Source organism: Neomonachus schauinslandi, chromosome 7 (assembly GCF_002201575.2).
Source record: "Neomonachus schauinslandi chromosome 7, ASM220157v2, whole genome shotgun sequence".
NCBI lineage: Eukaryota > Metazoa > Chordata > Mammalia > Carnivora > Phocidae > Neomonachus > Neomonachus schauinslandi.
Genome location: NC_058409.1, coordinates 26203552 through 26220938, shown reverse-complemented (window position 1 = coordinate 26220938; position 17387 = coordinate 26203552). Strand labels below are relative to the sequence as shown.

At 39.8% G+C, this 17387-nt stretch overlaps 1 protein-coding gene across 3 annotated transcripts in view; it reads right to left on the bottom strand.

The window, feature by feature from the left end:
• The window catches only part of DDX46 (DEAD-box helicase 46), a 77691-nt gene that overhangs the window by 16692 nt on the left and 43612 nt on the right, over positions 1–17387 (bottom strand). For all 3 annotated transcript variants that reach the window (XM_044916742.1, XM_044916741.1, XM_021701783.1), the window contains exons 16-18: positions 3984–4177; positions 1359–1496; positions 677–826 (exon numbers count right to left, since the gene is read on the bottom strand). In XM_044916742.1, coding sequence (XP_044772677.1) covers positions 677–826; positions 1359–1496; positions 3984–4177 — 482 coding nt within the window. The remainder of the gene's footprint in view (positions 1–676; positions 827–1358; positions 1497–3983; positions 4178–17387) is intronic.

Genomic DNA, 17387 nt, shown 5'->3' with positions numbered 1-17387 from the left:
ATCTGATGAATGTGCAAAATTAAATGCACAAGGATAAGCTGTAAAATACCATTTATGATAATATATTCCAAATATGAATATATAGAAACAACCCACATATTCAAAATTAGGGTTTGATTAAACTGTGGAATATCCATATAATGAAATATTATGTAACCAGTAAGAATAATATAAGAATGAGGGGTGCCTAGGTGGCCCAGTCAGTTCAGCATCCTACTCTTGATTTCGGCTCAGGTCATGATCTCAAGGTCATGGGATTAAGCCCTGGTAGGGCTCTGTGCTCAGCAGGGAGTCTGCAGGAGATTCTCTCCTACCCCTCCCTCCACTCGTGCACGTTCTCTCTCTCTCAAAATAAATAAATCTTTAAAAAATTCATTAAAAGAAGAATGTAAGAATCAATTTACTAAAACGAGAAGATTTCAACCTAAGACTGTTGTTGTAAAGGTTTATAAAGCAGTATGGCCTCATTTTTATGAAAATACATATATATGGGTAGGACATTATGAGACTATACAGAGAGACAGAGAGAGGGAGAGAGAGAGAAAGGTTTGGGAAGTGCACACATCAAAAAGGTTTGCAATAACTGGCTACCTCAACAAGCAAATGGTAAGACCTCCAGGACGAAAGCAACAATGCTTCAACTGACACGAATGAGGCTTAGAAAAAGGACACTTACGTCAACTGCAGCATCCTCATCATCTGAATCTTGCAGACCAAGAGCCGCTTTTTGCAACTTCTTCCTCTCATTAGCCAAAGCTTGTTCTGTTTCATCAAACTTGAATCCCTTACCAGAGAACCCACTACTCTTTTTAATTATTTTCCCTTCCTTTCAAGGAAAAACAAAAAAGTTAATTTCATACTAAAAAACGTTAGTGTTCAGGAACTTAGGAGTAATTAAGTATTTTTCAAAGCAGTGCATACCAATGTAACAAAAACACTTCATCTAGCACATGAACAACAAAAAAAGAACTCTACATAATACTGGGTTGAAGCAAAAGAAAGGATTTTGTTTTCACTCCTTTCCCCCCCTCTCTAAAGAGATAAAATAATCCTATCAAGGTTTACAAGTATTAAATATTCAAGATTTACAACACAATAATGAGCTGCATAAAAATAATGGGAGTTAAAAAAAAAACTCACAGTGGGGCGCCTGGGTGGCTCAGTCGGTTAAGCGACTGCCTTCGGCTCAGGTCATGATCCTGGAGTCCCGGGATCGAGTCCCATATCGGGTTCCTTGCTCAGCAGGGAGTCTGCTTCTCCCTCTGACCCTCCCCCCTCTCATGTGCTCTCTCTCTCTCATTCTCTCTCTCAAATAAATAAAATCTTTAAAAAAACAAAAAAAACAAAAAAAAACTCACAGCTTTCTGCTGATCTTTGAAATCACTCCAAAGTTTCTCCAGATCAGGAGGCACTGCAGTTCCTGACAATTCAAGAGCTTTAATTATGTCACCGGCATAGCGAGCTTGATCTTCTGTGATAAAAGTATACGCATAACCCTAATGAATGATGAAAAAGTGGAACTATTAGGCACTAACAATAAGACTCTTACTCAGATCACAAGATAAAATCTGACCCACCTAATAAATCCTCTTAAGACTAACTTCATTACTAAAGAATTTAAAAAAACAGAAGAGTCCTACTAAATTCTTTAATGCTTCAAAGTGAAATATCTATGTTTAATATTTAAAAATAAGCAAAACCAGAAAATTTCTAATTTCTTCATGTATAAATAGAAATATATGATTTTAGATAAATGCACAAATGCACTGTCACATATATGGATTTTAATATAGCACATTATCTTTCCCCCTTTTGTTTTGCATTCCCTTCCTACACTACCTACTGCACCACTCTACCCCAACTAACTTATATTAACTTTCTAGGATTTACCTTTCCATATAATTTTTCCCTTACATAATTTTTTAAGACCAGTAAAAGATAAAAAAAAAACAATTTATGGTGTGTGTGCATATATGTATATGTATGTGTATGTATACATGTATGTACAACTCTACCCTTTCTCTTGCCTGAACCAAAAAGCTCCTGGAGGGACGCCTGGGTGGCTCAGTTGGTTAAGCGTCTGTCTTCAGCTCAAGTCACAATCCCAGGGTCCTGGGATTGAGTCCCGCATCAGGCTCCTTGCTCAGCGGGGAGCCTGCTTCTCCCTCTGCCTGCCGCTCCCCCTGCTTGTGCTCTTGCTCCCTCTGACAAATAAATTAAATCTTAAGGAAAACAAAAAGCTCCTGGAGACATGTGAAACCCTAGGCTTTAGAAAACCCCAGGGAGATGATGTAGCTGACTTCATCTTTTTATATATGTATATGTGTGTACAACACATGTATATATACACACATGTGTATATATACACAACATACACATATACCCAACATGCATACATATATACATACACATATACAAAAATTTTTTATATACAAAAATGAAGTTAACCTAAGGTTTCACATTTCTCTGGTAGGGGCAGGGTAGTTGTAGAGGTGACATTCTGATCGTGGTGTACTGTTCCTCTACTCCCAGCTTTAGCCTTTCTCTTGCTTGAACCAAAAAGCTCCTGGAGAAATGTGACAAATTTTAAAACATGCCTTAATATAGTATTCCAGGTATATCTAACTACCACAATTGACCCGTGGCCTGCTTTTGTACTGCCCATGAACTCTTTAAGAATGGTAACACTTCTTTTTTAAGGTTTGTGTACACACACACACACACAAACCCAAATGACAGAGACTGTATGTGGACCAAAAAGGCTACAATTTTTACTACATGCTCCTTTTATACACTTTCCCAAATCCACAGAATAACTCAGGTTAAAATAATAAAAGCCATCACTACTTATTAGCTATGCAAGCTTGGGTGTGGGCAACTAACTTAACTTCCATGTGCCTTAGCTTTTCTCATCTATTAACTGGAATAATATTATTTACCTTGAAGGGAAACTGTGAGGATAAAGTAAGACTATGTATGTGAAAAGCACTGAAAACAGCGTCTGGAACTCAGTAAGTACTACATAAATATATCCTATTATTATTAATATTGCTTCACAATATAGAAATGTCCAGGGGCGCCTGGGTGGCTCAGTCGTTAAGCGTCTGCCTTTGGCTCAGGTCATGACCCCAGGGTCCTGGGATCGAGCCCCGCATCGGGCTCCCTGCTCGGCGGGAAGCCTGCTTCTCCCTCTCCCACTCCCCCTGCTTGTGTTCCCTCTCTCACTGTCTCTCTGTCAAATAAATAAAATCTTAAAAAAAAAAAAAAGAAATGTCCAGGGTTGGAATATCAAATATATCATCATCAATGCTTCCAACAACAGAATATTCTGCTACCTTCAAAAAGAATGACTTGGACTACATACTTACCAGACTACAGGTGAGTTTAAAAAGCAAGTAATATACATAGCATATGGAGTGGGACAGGGAAGTAATGAGAAAAAAGGGTGATAGTTTTGGGGAAGTATATTTATGATCCTACATTTTAAAAACAGTAATGAAACGGGTGCCTGGGTGGCTCAGCTGGTTAAGCATCTGCCTCCGGCTCTAGGACAGAGGATCCCGGCTCAGCAGGAGTCTGCTTCTCCCTCTCCCTCTGACCCTGCCCCCTGCTTGTGCTCTCTCTCTCAAATGAATAAAATAAATAAATTTTTAAAAATCTAAAAAAACAGTAATGAAAGATCCCAAACTATATGCATGTATGTATGTACACACACAGAAATTTTTAGGTAGGGTAAAATAAAAAACCCTAAAAGAGGATATAAACAATTAACACTATCTGCCTAAATACAATGGCTAGTTATCTGATAATTTTAATACTACTACATATAGAAATGAGTATCAACTAGTCCCCATACTCTGAGGACTGATCATTTTCAAAATGTCCCCGTAACTCCTATTATATACTCCTTAAAATCCTTAAAAAAAAAAAACAACCCTATATTTTAAATATAATGGAAATCAACTTTAAAAAATTCTTTTTACTTTATTGCCTGCTCTTCCAGTCCGTCCTGCTCTGTGCACATAATCCTCATAATGGTTGGGGCAGCTGTAATTCACTACAAGAATCAGATGTTTTACATCTAGACCTCGGGCAGCAACAGAAGTAGCTACGAGAAGTTTGCAGGTCCCATTCTTAAAGTCATTTATGATGCTATCTCTGTCATATTGATCAATACCTGCAAGTAAATTAAAAAAAAAGTTATAAAACCACACAATGCAATTAAATTTTTCATTTCCTCCAGCACAGAAATAAGTGCAGAGTAAAGAATAAATCCAACGTACATTGACCACACGTCCACCAACAATGGTATAAAAAATAAAACACTAAGGAAATTTAATGGCAAGACCAAAGGCTACTGCTATCAACTCATTTATGAATCTTCCAAATCTGCCCTTGTTTGGCACCCTTTCTTGCAGAAGCCCCACATCAGATTCATTGACCTATACCTGTTTAGGAAATAAAAGAAGAAAAAGCAGGTACATTCAGCCTACATTAACAGGATTCAGATCTTTCTCCTTCTCCTATGAGTTAATTAGAGCCTTGATCATTTTTTTCCCAAGCAGCAGAAGCATCAATCAAATGGGACACTGTTAGAAATGCAAAATCTCAGGTCCTACCCATAACTACTGAATCAGATTCTGTATTTTAACAAGATCCTTAGGTGATTACACATTCCTATTAAAGTCTGAAATACAATGGTTAAAAAGTATACACCCAATTGGGTATCTCTTAAATGTTACCCAAAGATGACTGATAAAGGAGAATATAAAATGCTAAAATGTTCTAGTACAGATACTCAGACCACAAACTGATTTTATGATGGAAAATTTCTAGTAATTACAAAATGGAATGGGGTAAATTCTCAAACCGTGAAATTCAATTCTGCAGCAGGACATATTCTAAGGCTTCACATATGATCTGAGTTTAAAATACAAAGAATACTTAGTATCTAAGTATGTATCAATGTTAATTAATATTATTACCTAAAATTTAAATGTACTATTCAAAGACTGAATAAAAGAAAAGTATTTGGGGGGCGCCTGGGTGGCTCAGTCGTTAAGCGTCTGCCTTCGGCTCAGGTCATGATCTCAGGGTCCTGGGATTGAGCCCCACTTCGGGCTCCCTGCTCAGCGGGAAGCCTGCTTCTCCCTCTCCCTCACTTGTATTCCCTCTCTCGATGTGTCTCTGTCAAATAAATAAATAAAATCTTAAAAAAAAAAAAAAAAAAGAAAGTATTTGGATCTAATGTGAAAACAAGTGGAATCTAACATTGAACCCAAAAGTCTTGTAAAAAAATTAATGGAATCAGTATTAATATAAATTTAAAATTAAAAGGTACCAAAGCTTTTACTTTAGACTGACGTATCCTGACTACCTAACTCAATGGCACATACCTTATTCCATGAGCTAAGTGAAGTATATGGAATACCTGCCCAGCAGCAATTAACCCTCTTCCTTTTAAACATACCTCAAGTTTGTTCAAATATCCACCCAACACATAGTCATGTATATCAAATCAGAGATGAGCCTCATTCTCAGTTTTAGGAGGTAAATGAACCCCTCTCAAACGTTCTGTGCTAAGGCTGCCTTTATAGTCTTAAAATCAATAAGGATTAAGGGGCGCCTGGGTGGCTCAGATGGTTAGGCATCTGCCTTCAGCTCAGGTCACGATCTCGGGGTCCTGGGATCGAGTCCCGCATCGGGCTCCTTGCTCAGCGGGGAGCCTGCTTTTCCCTCTGCCTGTCACTCCCCCTGCTGTACTCTCCCTCTCTTTCTGGCAAATAAATAAATAAAATATTTTTTAAAATAAATAAATAAATAATAAGGATTAAATCCAGAGAGGTTGGGGCACCTGGGTGACTCAGTTGTTAAGCGTCTGCCTTCGGCTCAGATCATGGTCCCAGAATCCTAGGATCGAGCCCTGCATCGGGCTCCCTGCTCAGCGGGAAGCCTGCTTCTCCCTCTCCCACTCCCCCTGCTTGTGTTCCCTCTCTTGCTGTGTCTCTCTCTGTCAAATAAATAAAATCTTAAAAAAAAAAAAAGTCCAGAGAGGTTTACTTTACGTAAGTCATCTCTATCAATATTTAATGTATTGGAAACTAGAACTGGAGCACCCGGGTGGCTCAGTCAGTTAAGCGTCTGGCTTCAGGTCAGTTCATGATCTCAGGGTCCTGGGATCGAGCCCTGTGTCAGGCTCCACTCTCAGTGGGGGAGTCTGCCTATCCCTCTCCCTCTGCCCCCCCTACCACTCATGCTCTCTGTCTCTCTTAAATAAATAAAATCTTAAAAAAAAGAAACCAGAACAGGGCACCTGGGTGGCTCAGTTGGTTAAGCAACTGCCTTCAGCTCAGGTCATGATCCTGGAGTCCCGGGATCGAGTCCTGAATCGGGCTCCCTGCTCAGCGGGGAGTCTGCTTCTCCCTCTGACCCTCCCCCTTCTCATGCTCTATCTCATTCTCTCTCTCTCAAATAAATAAATAAAACCTTAAAAAAAAAAAAAAGAACAGAGAAAAAATTTAAAGTACTTATTAACTTACTTAAAAATAAAAATAAAGCAATTACATATTACAATTGAAAATTTTTTGTGAAAAATAACCCTTCCAAAATAGTAAAATAATTTATTAAGATGCTTCACAACTTTGTAAATCTCTTTAGTGTCTGGCTTAGTAGAGGAGAGTTGGCATGTCATATCTTTTGCATCCAATCTGGTGCAATATAACATGCCACAAAACCTTTAGAAAACTCCTCTATATACACTCCTAAAAGAATGAAAGTGGAAAAGGCAAAGATCGTGGTGAGGTTATTACACAAATACTTGTGATCTCATGAACCCCTGAAATTCTCAGAGACCCTCAGGGGTCCCAGTACAATACTTTAAGAACCATTAGTCATTCGCCTGGCTTACAAATGATTTAGGCATAAGCATGTGATGCAGTTCTGATGAAAGAGATAAGAGAAGTACAGAAAAAGGGATTATGGGGGAAAATGTCCTTACAGAAAAAACACATTTCTGGGGTGCTTGGGTGGCTCAGTGGGTTAAGCGTCTGCCTTCAGCTCAAGTCATGATCTCGGGGTCCTGCGATCGAGTCCTGCACTGGGCTCCCTGCACAGCAGGGAGTCTGCTTGTCCCTCTACCCCTCCCCCCACTGGTGCTTGCTCTCCCTCTCTCCCAAATCAATAAACATCTGAAAAAAAAAGAAAAAGAAAAAACATACATTTGCCCCAGTGAAGGAAAGGCTATTTATTGGACCAACCCTCCTGCAGAAAACAACTATGAATTCTAACCAAAATGTTAAAAAAAAAAAAAAAAAAAGAAAACTACTTGAAGGCACAAGACAGTGACTAAAAGCAAGCAAAAACTGGAATTTCTGACATATGGAATAATATAATGGCACTCCCTGAGTTTAAAGGATTTTATTTATTTACTTTAAAGATCTTGCTTGGGGAAAGGCCCCGGGATGCCAAGGAGGGAAGTCAAACTTAAACAGTAAGGCTTACTGACAAGAAGAAAAAGAAGAAAGAGTTCAAGACAAACTCAGGATCAGAAAAATAGGAGCTAAATCCAAGAAAGAACAACAGAGTAGGCATGCTCCAATATGTGGCCGCTAAACTATGCATGCATGGGACAATCCAAGCAGCCTAGCTATAGCTAAAAGAAATGAACAGAGATTTCAGATGTTGCCCATTAAAAAAAGACGAGTTTCAAATAAGGGTTCAATCAAGTTATCACCTTATTAAAACAAAACACAACACTCTTAAAGAAAATATAAGAGAATTCAGACCGAATAATGTATCATTCATAAAGCCCAGTACACAAACCAAAACTACTGGACAAAAAAATTTTAAATATATAAAACAAAATCAAAAGAAAAGACAATCAATAGAAACTGACTTCAGATGACCAAGATGTTATGATTAATAGTCAAAGATTTTAAAGCAACTGTCTTAACTATGGTCAAGGAAAAATTTTCAAATGTGCATAATGGATGGCCAGGAAATCTAATTAGAGAAATAAGAAAATATAAGAGAGCCAGTTGTAAATTCCAGAACTAAAAAAATGCATTATCTGAATATAAAAATTCACTGGATGGACTTAACAGCTGGTAAGAGATGGCAAAAAGGAAACCGTGAACTTCTTGAAGATAGAGTTAAGAAATGACCCAATCCTGGGGTGCCTGGGTGGCTCAGTCGTTAAGCCTCTGCCTTCAGCTCAAGTCATGATCCCAGGGTCCTGGGATCAAGCCCCGCATCACTCCCTGCTCAGCGGGGAGCCTGATTCTCCCTCTCCCACTCCCCCTGATTGTGTTCCCTCTCTCGCTGTGGCTCTGTCAAATAAATAAATAAAATCTATTAAAAAAAAAATGACCCAATCTTAATTAAGGAGGGGAGAAGAAGGTTGAAAACCCAAAGTGAACAAGGATCAAAGATATGTGAGACAGTATTAAAGGACTGAACATACACATAATTGAAGTCCCAAAAAGAGAAGAAAAATAGCGCAGGAAAAAAAACCTGAAAAACTAATAGTCAAGATTTTCCCAAATGTATCACAAACTATATCCCAAGGAAATAAATTTACAGATTCTATAAGCTCAGTGAACCACGAGTAGACTAAATACAGTAAGTACATACACTTACCATATGACCCAGCAATCCCATTCCTGGTTATCTACCCTACAACAACGAAAACTGTTCACACAAAAATCTGCAGCTGAACATTCAATAGCAGCTCTATTCATATTTGAATATGAATAGTGGCTGTCGGCTGGGTGACCAATTCTTGACTTTGACTCAGGTCATGATCCTGGGGTCCTGGGATTGAGCCCCATATCCAGTTCCACACTCAGCAAGGAGTCTGCTCCAGGATTCTCTCTCTCCATCTCCTGCTGCTCCTCCCCTGCCCATACTCGCTCTCTCTCTCTCTCCCCCAAATAAATAAGTAAATCTTTAAAAATATAAATAAATAAAATTTAAAAAAAAACTGGGAACACCCCAATTTCTTCAGCGAATGAAGAGATACACAAACAGTGGTACATCCACAATAAACAATGCTGGGCGATAAAAGAAATGAACAAATTCAGTGGGTCTCAAAGTCATTATGCTGAGTGAAAAAGCCAAGTGCATAATGTATGTCCTATATTTACATATATTCTTATAAGAACACATCAGTGGTTGCCAGGCGTTATAAACAGGATTTTTTAAATTACTTTTTAGTTACTTTTAAAGGTACAGGACAAGGGAACCTTGGGGGGTGATGGAACCATTCCATATTCTGATTATGATGTATCCTGTGGGATGACTAAAGCGGCAATAAAACCGAGAAACAGCCCAGGTGTCAACAGCAATAAACTAAGCAAACTGGGGTAGATTTATATAAAAGAGCATTAACAACAAAAGCAAGAACTCAGAAACACATGCTGATTGAAAAATAACATGACACAAAAAGGTTCAGAAAATATGATTCCATTTATCTCAAATTCTAAATACAACAAATATATGTTGGGAAAAAATATACAAAATGGTTGCCTCTGGGGGTGAGACCAGGAATTAATAGAGGAAAAGTTCTAAGGTATATCTGAATAGAGGTTTGGATTTCACAACTTATATACATTTTTCAAAACTCATCAAATGGCACGCTTAAGATATGTACATTTCACTACAGTTTACTGATAATTTATTAAAGAAAAAATGTGGGGGGCACCTGGCTGGCGCAGTTGGGAGAGCATGATTCTTGATCTCAGGGTCATGAATTTGAGCCCCACACTGGGGGTAGAGTTTACTTAAAAAATAAAAAAATAAAATGAACTTGTGTTAACCATCTACATATTGAAGTGAAATGCACTGATGCTAAAACTTAAACTTACTTACAAACTTATCAAAAAACTAAGAAACAGGGGCGCCTGGGTGGCTTAGTCGGTTAAATGTCTGCCTTCAGCTCAGGTCATGATCCCAGGGTCCTGGGATCCACCCCACATCTGCACTGGGCTTCCTGCTCAGTGGGGAGCCTGCTTTTCCCTCTCCCTCTGCCTGCAGCTCCGCCTGCTTCTGCCCTCTCTCTCTCTCGGTCAAATAAATAAAATCTTAAAAAAAAAAAAAAAAAAAACCTAAGAAACATGATGAGTAGGTAGAACAGATGGCTAAAGCTATGAAAGAGGAATACAAAAAAATGTTGGTTGTAGAATCTAATATTGGAATTCAAGGGTGTTCCTTATATAATTTTGTCAGATTTTGTGTTTAAAAATTTTGGTTATAAAAATAAGGGGAAAAAAGACAGACATATGGAAAAGTCTTCTTCCTCTGCAAGTTGCCTGGATACAAAAGTGATGATTAAAACTGCAGAAGCCTTTTGGAGTCATGAAAAAAGTTGGCTTAACAACTAAGTTAACACACTCAGAATGGCAGTACAGAAACTACAGTGACAGTGAGCCACTGAAGGAAACAATATGGAGTCTACTTCGCCATCAGATTTCATGTTTTGTAAAATAATAAAAATTTCTCATGCTTTAAGGCAGCTGAGCTAGTTTTGTTTTGTTTTGTTTTTTTCTTGAGAGAGAGAGCAAGCACAAGCGGGGGGGGGAGGGGCAGAGGGAGAGAATCTTAAACAGGCTCCACACCCAGCAGACGGCCCTTGTGGGGCTCGACCTCACAATCCTGAGATCATGACCTGAGCTGAAATCAAGAGTCGGACACATAGCCAACTGAGCTACCCAGGCGCCCCCTGAGTTTTTTCTGTTATTTGCAGAAAAAATAAAAAACTAACTGGTATTAATACTACAAGTACAAGGCCTCAATGAAGCACTCTACCCTATAAAAAAATGCCTCTGTTCTCATATATCATAATTACCCAGAAGTAGAAACCAGTGTGTTGCTCTAACTTCATCATTATTTACTCTATTAGATGCATTATGGGTTTCATTATTTTTTAAGATTATTTTTTTAAAGATTTTATTTATTTGACAAAGAGAGACAGCAAGAGAGGGAACAAAAGCAGGGGGAGTAGGAGAGAGAAGCAGGCTTCCCACCCAGCAGAGAGCCCAATGCGGGGCTCAATCCCAGGACCCTGGGATCATGATCTGAGCTGAAGGCAGATACTTAACAACTGAGCCACCCAGGTGCCCCCAATTTGAGACAGTGAGAGAGCGAACGAGCGGGGGGAGAGAGGCAGAGGAAGAGACAGAAGCAGACTCTACGCTAAGCAGGAAGCTCCCCTACCTCCGGCCTTCACTCCTCCCCTACTAGATCTGAAATCTTGAAGAACTACAGGTAGCTCTACAGAACACAAAGCATGCAGACCATCTCTGAGCTTCCTTCTCACTATGCATCACACTACGTATTAGGTATAAAATGCACATTAATTTCATGTGGAGATTAGGAATTTTGTGGTTATACCCTTTAATTCTTAAAAAACCCTAAATACGCCTGGGTGGCTCAGTCGTTAAGCATCTGTCATCAGAGAGAATGAAATCCATCTGCAACAATGTGGACGAAACTAGAGGGTATTACACTAAGCGAAATAAAAGCGAAATAAGTCAGTAAGAGAAAGACAAATACCATATGATCTTACTCATATGTGGAATTTAAGAAACAAAACAGAGGACCGTAGGCGAAGGGAGGGAAAAATAAAACAAGATGAAATCAGAGGGGGAGGACAAACTATAAGAGATTTTTAATTATAAGAAACAAACTGAGGGTTACTAGAGGGGAGGGGAGTGGAGGGGATGGGGTACCTGGGTGATAGACATTAAGGAGGGCATGTGCTGTAATGAGCACTGGGCATTATATAAGACTGATGAGTCACTGACTTTTTCCTCTAAAACTATTAATACATAATATGTTAATTGAATTGAAATTTTTTTAAAAATCGCAGAAGACATCCACATGGTCGATAAACAACTGAAAAGATGCTCAACATCACTTATCAGGGAAATGAAAATCAAAACTACAGTGAGGGGCCCCTGGGTGGCTCAGTCATTAAGTTTCTGCCTTCGGCTCTGGTCATGATCCTAGGGTCTTGGGATCGAGCCCCACATCGGGCTCCCTGATCAGCGGGAAGCCTGCTTCTCCCTCTCCCACTCCCCCTGCTTGTGTTCCTTCTCTCGCTGTGTCTCTCTGTGTCAAATAAATAATAAATAAAATCTTAAAAATAAAAAACAAACAAGCAAAAACTACAATGAGATATCACTTCACACCTGTCAGAAAGGCTAAAATCAACAACCCAAGAAACAAGTGTTGGTAAGGATGTGGAGAAAAAGGAACCCTCAAGCACTGTTGGCGGACAGATTCCCCAAAAACTTAAAAACAGAACTACCCTAGAAGGCTAACAAGATGGCAGAGGAGTAGACCTAAATTTCATCTGGTCCCAGGAATTCAGCTAGTTATCAAACCATTCTGAACACCTATGAACTCAACAGGAGATCAAAGAAAAGAATAGCAGCAACTCTATGAACAGTAAAGCGACTACTTTCTGGAAGGTAGGATATGCGGAGGGAGCCTCCGTCAGTCGGCTACCAGCAAGTAATAGAGCAGCGGTGCACAAAATAGGAACTTTTAGAAGTCGGCTCCAGTGAGGGACGTCGCTCCAGTGGCTAAGCAGGGGGGTGGAACCCTCGCTGGGATAGTGTGGTCTCAGGACGCTCAGGGTCACAGGAAGACAGGATGCCTGACTGTGGCAGAGCTCCCAGGTATCAGAGGGGGCAAAGCCGGCTGCAAACAGTGAGCCCACGAGTGGGCTCTCAGCTTGGGGTTGCCACGACTGTGATCCCCAGCACAGTCGGGCCACTGCTCTTTGAGCCGGGGCCCAACAAGCAACAGAACTGGGGAGATTCCCCTTCCTCCCGCAGAGACAAGCGGCACGGGAGCATGCCGTAGGAATCTGCTGGGTTTGGAGACTCCAATTGGGGCCGTGTGATGCTCGGTCACAGGCCAGGAGAGCACAGAGTGCGGCCAAAGACCAGGGAGACAGGAATGACTGCTTTACTCTAAGGTCACACCAAGGAGTGGGGCCCCAAGAGAGACAGAAAGCGAGGGAACATAAGCAGGGGGAATGTGAGAGGGAGAAGCAGGCTTCCCCCTGAGCAGAGAGCCTGATGCAGGGCTCGATCCCAGCACCCTGGGATCACGACCTAAGCCGAAGGCAGACGTTTAACTGAGCCACCTAGGCGCCCCTTCGCATCTTCGAAAGCTGTACAGACAGCCTTCAGAGGAAACCCGAGCTGAGTACCTAGCATGGCCCCTGGCAAGGGCAGTTCAATTCTGCCTGGGGCAAAAACACTTGAGAATCACTGTAACAGGTCCCTCCCCCAGAAGATCAGCAAGAACATCCAGCAAAGACCAAGTTTACTGATCAATGAGAACTGCAAAACTCCAGCGCTAGGGGTATACAGCACACAGAATTCATGGCTTTTCCCCCCATGATTCTTTAGTCTTTCAAAGTTAAGTTTTTAAATTTTCTTCATTTTTTTCTTTTTCTATTTTTTTTTTTAATTTTTCTCCTTTCCTTTTTCAACGAACTTATCAATTCCTTTTTAAAATCTTTTTTAATTTTCATTTTTATACTCATACTCCATCCCTTCACTGTATTTACCCTTATTTTTGGATATATGTATGTTTTTCTTTCTTTAAAATTTTGGGAGGCAGTTCCTTCTAAGAGACCAAAATACACCCAAAATCTAGTGTGTGGCTCTGTTCTATTCACCAGCCTGATCATTTTTTTTTCCCTCTTCCCCCCAGTTTTGGGTCTCTTCTGATTTGTTTGGTGTATGTTTTTCTGGGGTCGTTTTTACCCTTTTAGCATTTCATTCTCTCATTCATCTATTCTTCTCTGGACAAAATGACAAAATGGAAAAACTCACCTCAAAAAAAAAAGAACAAGGGGCAGTATTGACTGCCAGGGACCTAATCAACATGGACATTACTCAGATGTTGGAACTAGAGTTCAGAATGACAATTATAAAGATACTAGCTGGGCTTTAAAAAAGCATAGAAGATATGAGAGAATCCCTTCCTGGAGAAATAAAATCTAACCAAGTCATAAACAAAAAGGCTATTAATGAGGTGCAGTCAAAAATGGAGGCTCTAATATTAATGAGGTGCAGTCAAAAATGGAGGCTCTAACTGCTAGGATAAATTATGCAGAAGAGACACTTAGTGATATATAGAAGACCAAATGATGGAGAATAAAGAAGCTGAGAAAAAGAGAGATAAACAACTACTGGATCACAAGGGGAGAATTCGAGAGCTAAATGATACCATAAAGAGAAACAATATTAGAATAATTGGGATCCCAAAAGAATAGGAAAGAGAGAAACAGGCAGAAGGTATACTGAAGAAATTATATCAGAGAACTTCCCTAATTTGGGGAAGGAAACAGGCATCAAAATCTAGGAGGCACAGAGAACCCCCCACAAAAATCAATAAAAATGGGTCAACACCCCAACATCTAATAGTAAAACTTACAAATATCAGAGACAAAGAGAAAATCCTGAAAGCAGCTTGGGACAAGAGGTCTGTAACTTACAACGGTAGGAACATTAGATTGGCAGCAGACCTATCCACAGAGACCTGGCAAGCTAGAAAGGACTGGCATGACATATTCAGGGCACTAAACGAGAAAAATATGCAGCCAAGAATACAATACCCAGCTAGGCTGTCATTGAAAATAGAAGGAGAGATAAAAAGCTTCCAGGAGAAACAGAAAGTAAAAGAATTTGTGATCACCAACCAGCCCTACAAGAAATATTTTTTTTTTTTTTTTTCCTACAAGAAATATTGAAAGGGGTCCTCTAAGCAAAGAGAGAGCCTAAAAGTAACACAGACCAGAAGGGAACACAGACAATATACAATAACAGTCACCTTACAGACAATACAATGGCACTAAATTCATATCTTTCGATAGTTACCCTGAATGTAAATAGGCTAAATGCCCCAATCAAAAGACACAGGGTATAAGATTGGATAAAAAAACAAGACCCATGGATATGCTGTCTGCAAGAGACTCATTTTAGACCCAAAGACACCTCCAGATTTAAAGCAAGGGAGTGGAAAACCATTTACTATGCTAATAATGGACATCAAAAGAAAGCTGGGGTGGCAATCCTTGTATCAGACAAATTAGATTTTAAACCAAAGACTATAATAATAGATGAGGAAGGACACTACATACTTAAAAAGGGTCTATTCAACAAGAAGATCTAACAATTTTAAATATTTATGCTCCTTAACATGGGAGCTGCCAATTATATGAGCCAATTAATAACAAGATCAAAGAAACACATCAACAAAAATATAGTAATAGTAGGGGACTTTAACACCGCCCTCACTGAAACGGACAGATAATATAAGCAAAAGATCAACAAGGAGGGGCTCCTGGGTGGCTCAGTCGTTAAGCGTCTGCCTTCCGCTCAGGTCATGATCCCAGGGTCCTAGGATCAAGCCCCGCATCGGGCTCCCTGCTCCGCGGAAAGCCTGTTTCTCCCTCTCCCACTCCCTCTGCTTGTGTTCCTTCTCTCGCTGTGTCTCTCTCTGTCAAATAAATAAATAAAATCTTAAAAAAAAAAATCAACAAGGAAATAAGGGCTTTAAATGGCACACTGGACCAGATGGACTTCACAGATATATTCAGAACATTCCATCCCAAAGCAACAGACCACATATTCTTTTTGAGTGCACATGGAACGCCCTCCAGAATAGATCACATCCTGGGTCACAAATCAGGTCTCAACTGGTACCAAAAGAGTGGGATCATTCCCTTCATATTTTCAGACCACAATGCTTTGAAATTCGAACTCAATCAGATGAGGAAAGTTGGAAAGAACTCAAATAGTTGGAGGCTAAAGAACATCCTACTAAAGAATGAATGGGTGGCTCAGTCATTAAGCATCTGCCTTCGGCTCAGGTCATGATCCCAGGGTCCCGGGATCGAGCCCCACATCGGGCTCCCTGCTCAGCAGGAAGCCTACTTCTTCCTCTCCCACTCCCCCTGCTTGTATTCCCTCTCTCGCTGTCTCTCTCTGTCAAATAAATAAATAAAATCTTAAAAAAAAAAAAAAGAATGAATGGGTCAACCAGGAAATTAAAGAAGAATTAGAAAAATTCATGGAAACCAATGAAAATGAAAACACAACTGTTCAGAATCTTTGGGATGCAGCACAGGTGGTCCTAAGAGGAAAGTATATAGCAATAAAGCCTTTCTCAAAGAAAGGTCTTAAATACACAACCTAACCCTATACCTGAAGGAGCTGGAGAAAGAACAGCAAATAAAGCCTAAACCTAGCAGGAGAAGAGAAATAATAAAGATCAGAGCAGAAATCAATGAACTAGAAACCAAAAGAACAGTAGAACAGATCAACAAAACTAGGAGCCGGTTTTTCAAAGAATTAATAAGACTGATAAACCCCTGGCCAGACTTACCAAAAAGAAAAGAGAAAGGACCCAAATAAATAAAATCATGAATGAAAGAGGAGAGATCACAACCAATACCAAAGAAATACAAATAATTATACGAACATATTATGAGCAAAACTATATGCCAGCAAATTAGACAATCTGGAAGAAATGGATGCATTCCTAGAGAAGTATAAACTACCTAAACTGACCTAGGAAGAAACAGAAAGGAAATCGAAGCAGTAATCAAAAATATCCCAATAAAACAAGAGCCCAAGGCCAGAAGGCTTCCCAGGGGAATTCTACCAAACATTTGAAGAAGAATTAATACCTATTCTTCTGAAACTGTTCAAAAAAATAGAAATGGAAGGAAAACTTCCAAACTCATTTTATGAGGCCAGCATTAATTACCTTGATCTCAAAACCAGACAAAGACCTCATCAAAAAGGAGAACTACAGGGGTGCCTGGGTGGCTCAGTTGGTTAAGTGGCTGCCTTCAGCTCAGGTCATGATCCCAGGGTCCTGGGATCGAGCCCCACGTCTGGCTCCCTGCTTGGCAGAGAGCCTGCTTCTCCCTCTCCCTCTGTCTACTTGTGCTATCTCTGTCAAATAAATAAATAAAATGTTTAAAAAAAAAAAAAAAGAACTACAGACCAATATCCCTGATGAACATGGATGCAAAAATTCTCACCAAAATATTAGCCAATAGGATCCAACAGTACATTAAAAGGATTATTCACCACGACCAAGGGGGATTTATTCCTGGTCTACAAGGTTGGTTAAACATCTGCAAATCAATGTGATACACTACATTAATAAAAGAAAGAACAAGAACCATATGATAATCTCAATAGATGCAGAAAAAGCATTTGACAAAGTACAGCATCCTTTCTTGATTAAAACTCTTCACAGTGTCGGGATAGAGGGTATATACCTCAATATCATAAAAGCCATCTAAGAAAAACCCACAGCGAATATCATTCTCAATGGGGAAAAACTGAGAGCTT